We start from the raw sequence: 3,271 nt of genomic DNA on the forward strand, positions 1-3,271 counted from the left end.
CAAGATTTGGTCCTTCATATTGGGCAGACAGACCAGTTCCCTACGTCATCCTGCTGCCACCTGCGTCCATTTTTGGGATAATGCAGTAATCAATTGGTTATAATCTTGGATTGACATTCCCTATTAGTGCCCATCACTAACACTTCACCAGGCTAATGTATGTCTGGCCAGTGTGGTGTAACTCCTGTGTTGTCTTGCAGTAAGCAGCATCATATGTGAAGGCTCTGATTCTCAACTACTATGTGGTAAGCTGGTCAACACTACCGTACGGTGTATTCATGTGGTGACATATGTTAGTCACTAGCCCACACAAACACCCAGATTTGGTAATCCTTTTCTTCGTTCTCTTCCTCAGATCGGGGTGAGATCCATATTCAGCGTGCCAACTATGGTCGTCGTCAACACGATGTGTGTTCCATTGGGCACCCACCTAAACCACTCAAAAACACCAACTGCCTCAGCCCATCCACCACCAGCACAATGGCAAAACGGTACTGAAACCTTTAGTGTGCATTTACCTGTAGGCACTCATTGGCTGTGATGTTAACCTCTACTTGTTTCACACAGGTGTGACGGAGAGCGCCAGTGTATCGTCAAGGTATCCAACTCCGTGTTCGGCGACCCCTGTGTCGGAACCTATAAGTACTTGGATGTGGCTTACACCTGTTACTGAATGTGAGTGTTGTATATGTTCATGCACACATGACTGGGAACTAGAATGCTGGTACTGATGGTTTGTCTTGCAGGATATCTTCCTGGGGAACCTGAAGATGTACAAGGCTTCTGGGACATTTTCATCGGGTCGTGCTGTGTTCCTCCAACTGCCAAATCAACTTCAGTGACCATTGTAAACTTGTGCATTTTGTGCTGAAACATTTCTGAACTGTGGTTGTTGGTCTGAAATAAATGACGTGGCTGGAAGATGATACTGGTTGCCTCTTGTATATTACTAAATGTCACAKCAATATTACTGACCATGTGTCCGGTATTCTCTCTTACACGGTGTTCACCAGACTCATTTGTACCTGGGGCTAACGTGCCTTTGTCTTGATGTCTGTAATCTGTGCCCTGCTTTAGGCAGTAGTAGACAAGTTTAATACTCATTGTGATCCCTTTCCTGACCACCTCAGGCGCTGTGATCTGGATGGTCAAACAATTTAAATCAATTGAACCTGTGTCTCAAATCGCTGACAGGTAGTACTTATGACATCAGCAACCTTAATGGTCCTAATTTGTATTAATCACCAGCTAATCTGGTCACAAAGCAGACCTGGACGGGTGAGATTTTTATACAATGTGTAGACCCTACAAACATTGATAGTTAAGTGGTTGGATCATGAAACAAATGTTACTGTGTAAATTCAGCTAGACTATTTCTTCTCTTAATCAACATACTTGCAGTGACGCTGCCCAACTACATCACATTAGTCTAACAGCTTCTTATCCAGAGACTCACAGGCACGTCGACAAATCTCCCAATGTCAAAGGGGGACCTGACCGATGCTGCCCCTCAACCATCACATTCCACCCTGAGAAATAAAATAATTCCATTCCCTGCCCCATGCACAACCAAATAAGAGAAACAACCATGAAAAACAGCCAGGCCAACAATGTTTGAGTGCGTGTATGGCACCATGTCCATCTGAGCATTTGAATTAGTATGCATTTGTACAAACACCTGCATGGCATAAGCCTCAACTGTATCAACACAGCCCCTCAGTGTCATTCAAATGTATTGGTTTTATCTGGAATGTATTTTACATCTCATTCTATCCTTCACCCAGCAACTCCACCCCCACTTGTCTCCAATTCCACATCACAACCCTCAGCTTCCCTTAGCCCATCCCACCTGTCTCTGCTGGCCGAACACTTTGGATTTCTACGCAGCATATATATTTCAACTGCTGTGATTAACATACCATTTCTATTGAATAGACTCTACAGACTGAAAAACGTTAATAGGATATCCAGGTCAATGTCTTGCATTTTCAGCTATTCCTGAGAACCTACTTGAGGGGCAATACTAAATAAATAAATGGTCCAATTTGATTCTGTATTCTCACTACGAAATCTGCATTAGCTGAAAAGCACAAGTCTTGAATCATCGAGAGGAATCTTTCTCCAACAATTTGCAATCTGTATGGCACAGATATCAACATCCTGGTCCTCAAATGAAACTGGTAACATTCCTATTTATGCTTTTTTATTTCCCTGCAAGTTTTGATCCTGTTAAATTGGGCAGAGACCACTTCCCTACTCCTTCTGCTGCCCTCCATTTTTGGTGTAATGCTGTAATCAATTGGTTATAATCTTGGACTGAGCAGACCTTTCCATATATTTCTGATAACTCTATAAAAGACAACTTACCCATTCCAATTTACAATATAATTTAATAACAAAATACCCTTTTCAAACTGTTTCCCATAAATACAGGTATTTTATCAACCAGCGCATTTAAATTAGCATTAATATTGTTCTATCTTTTCAGGTGGATGAAATTTAAATTGTAGCAGACTCTGCAATGCTTGTTTGAAAAAGAGAGATACTTAGAAAAGAGTATCATTTGCAATCAATCAAAAATGAGACATCGAAATCTGTACACAGGCAAAAGCGCTATTAAACAGTGGATTAACTTTTCTTAGTATTTTACTTGAGAACCATTTAGGGTTCAAATAAATCTTTTGACTAAGTGAAGATTTTAGAGATGTTAGTGCTTTTATATTTAATAATCTCACAACACCAATTCATATTCATTATATAGCCAGCTAGGCCTGCATACCACCCATCATCCCGCTGCTGGTTTGCTTCTGAAGCTAAGCTAAGCAAGCAGGGTTGGTCCTGGTAAGTCCCTGGATGGAGAACAGATGCTTCTGGAAGTGGTGCTGGAGGGTCAGTAGGAGGCACCCTTTCCTCTTGTCTAAAACATATCCCAATGACCAAAGGCAGTAGGTGCCGTCTTTTGGATGGGACGTTACATGGGTGTCCTGACTCTCTGTGGTCACTAAAGATCCCATGGCACTGATCGCAAGAGTAGGGGTGTTAACCACAGTTTCCTGGCTAAATTCCCAATTCTTCCTTCATACCATCATGGCCACCTAATCATCCCCGGTTTTAGAATTGGCTCATTCATCCCCCCTCTTCTCCCCTGTAACTATTCCCCAGGTTGTTGCTGTAAATGAGTATGTGTTCTCAGACACTTACCTGTTTAAATACAGAAGTTATACAAGAGATGGAAGGGGATAAAATTAGGAGTAGGCCACACTGGTGATCT

The 3,271-nt window shown here is 42.0% G+C and overlaps 1 protein-coding gene across 1 annotated transcript in view; it reads left to right on the plus strand.

Annotated features, from left to right (window-relative positions):
* Nucleotides 1–926, plus strand: part of LOC112076392 (L-rhamnose-binding lectin CSL3-like) — a 7,696-nt gene extending 6,770 nt beyond the window's left edge. Inside the window, exons 5-8 of the mRNA XM_070441299.1 lie at nt 201–245; nt 356–491; nt 568–675; nt 747–926. Of these exons, the coding sequence (XP_070297400.1) occupies nt 201–245; nt 356–491; nt 568–673 (287 nt within the window). The 3' untranslated portion in view covers nt 674–675; nt 747–926. The remainder of the gene's footprint in view (nt 1–200; nt 246–355; nt 492–567; nt 676–746) is intronic.
* The last annotated feature ends 2,345 nt before the right edge of the window (nt 927–3,271 follow it).

This window comes from Salvelinus sp. IW2-2015, unplaced genomic scaffold (assembly GCF_002910315.2).
Source record: "Salvelinus sp. IW2-2015 unplaced genomic scaffold, ASM291031v2 Un_scaffold3727, whole genome shotgun sequence".
Taxonomy (NCBI): Eukaryota; Metazoa; Chordata; class Actinopteri; order Salmoniformes; family Salmonidae; genus Salvelinus; species Salvelinus sp. IW2-2015.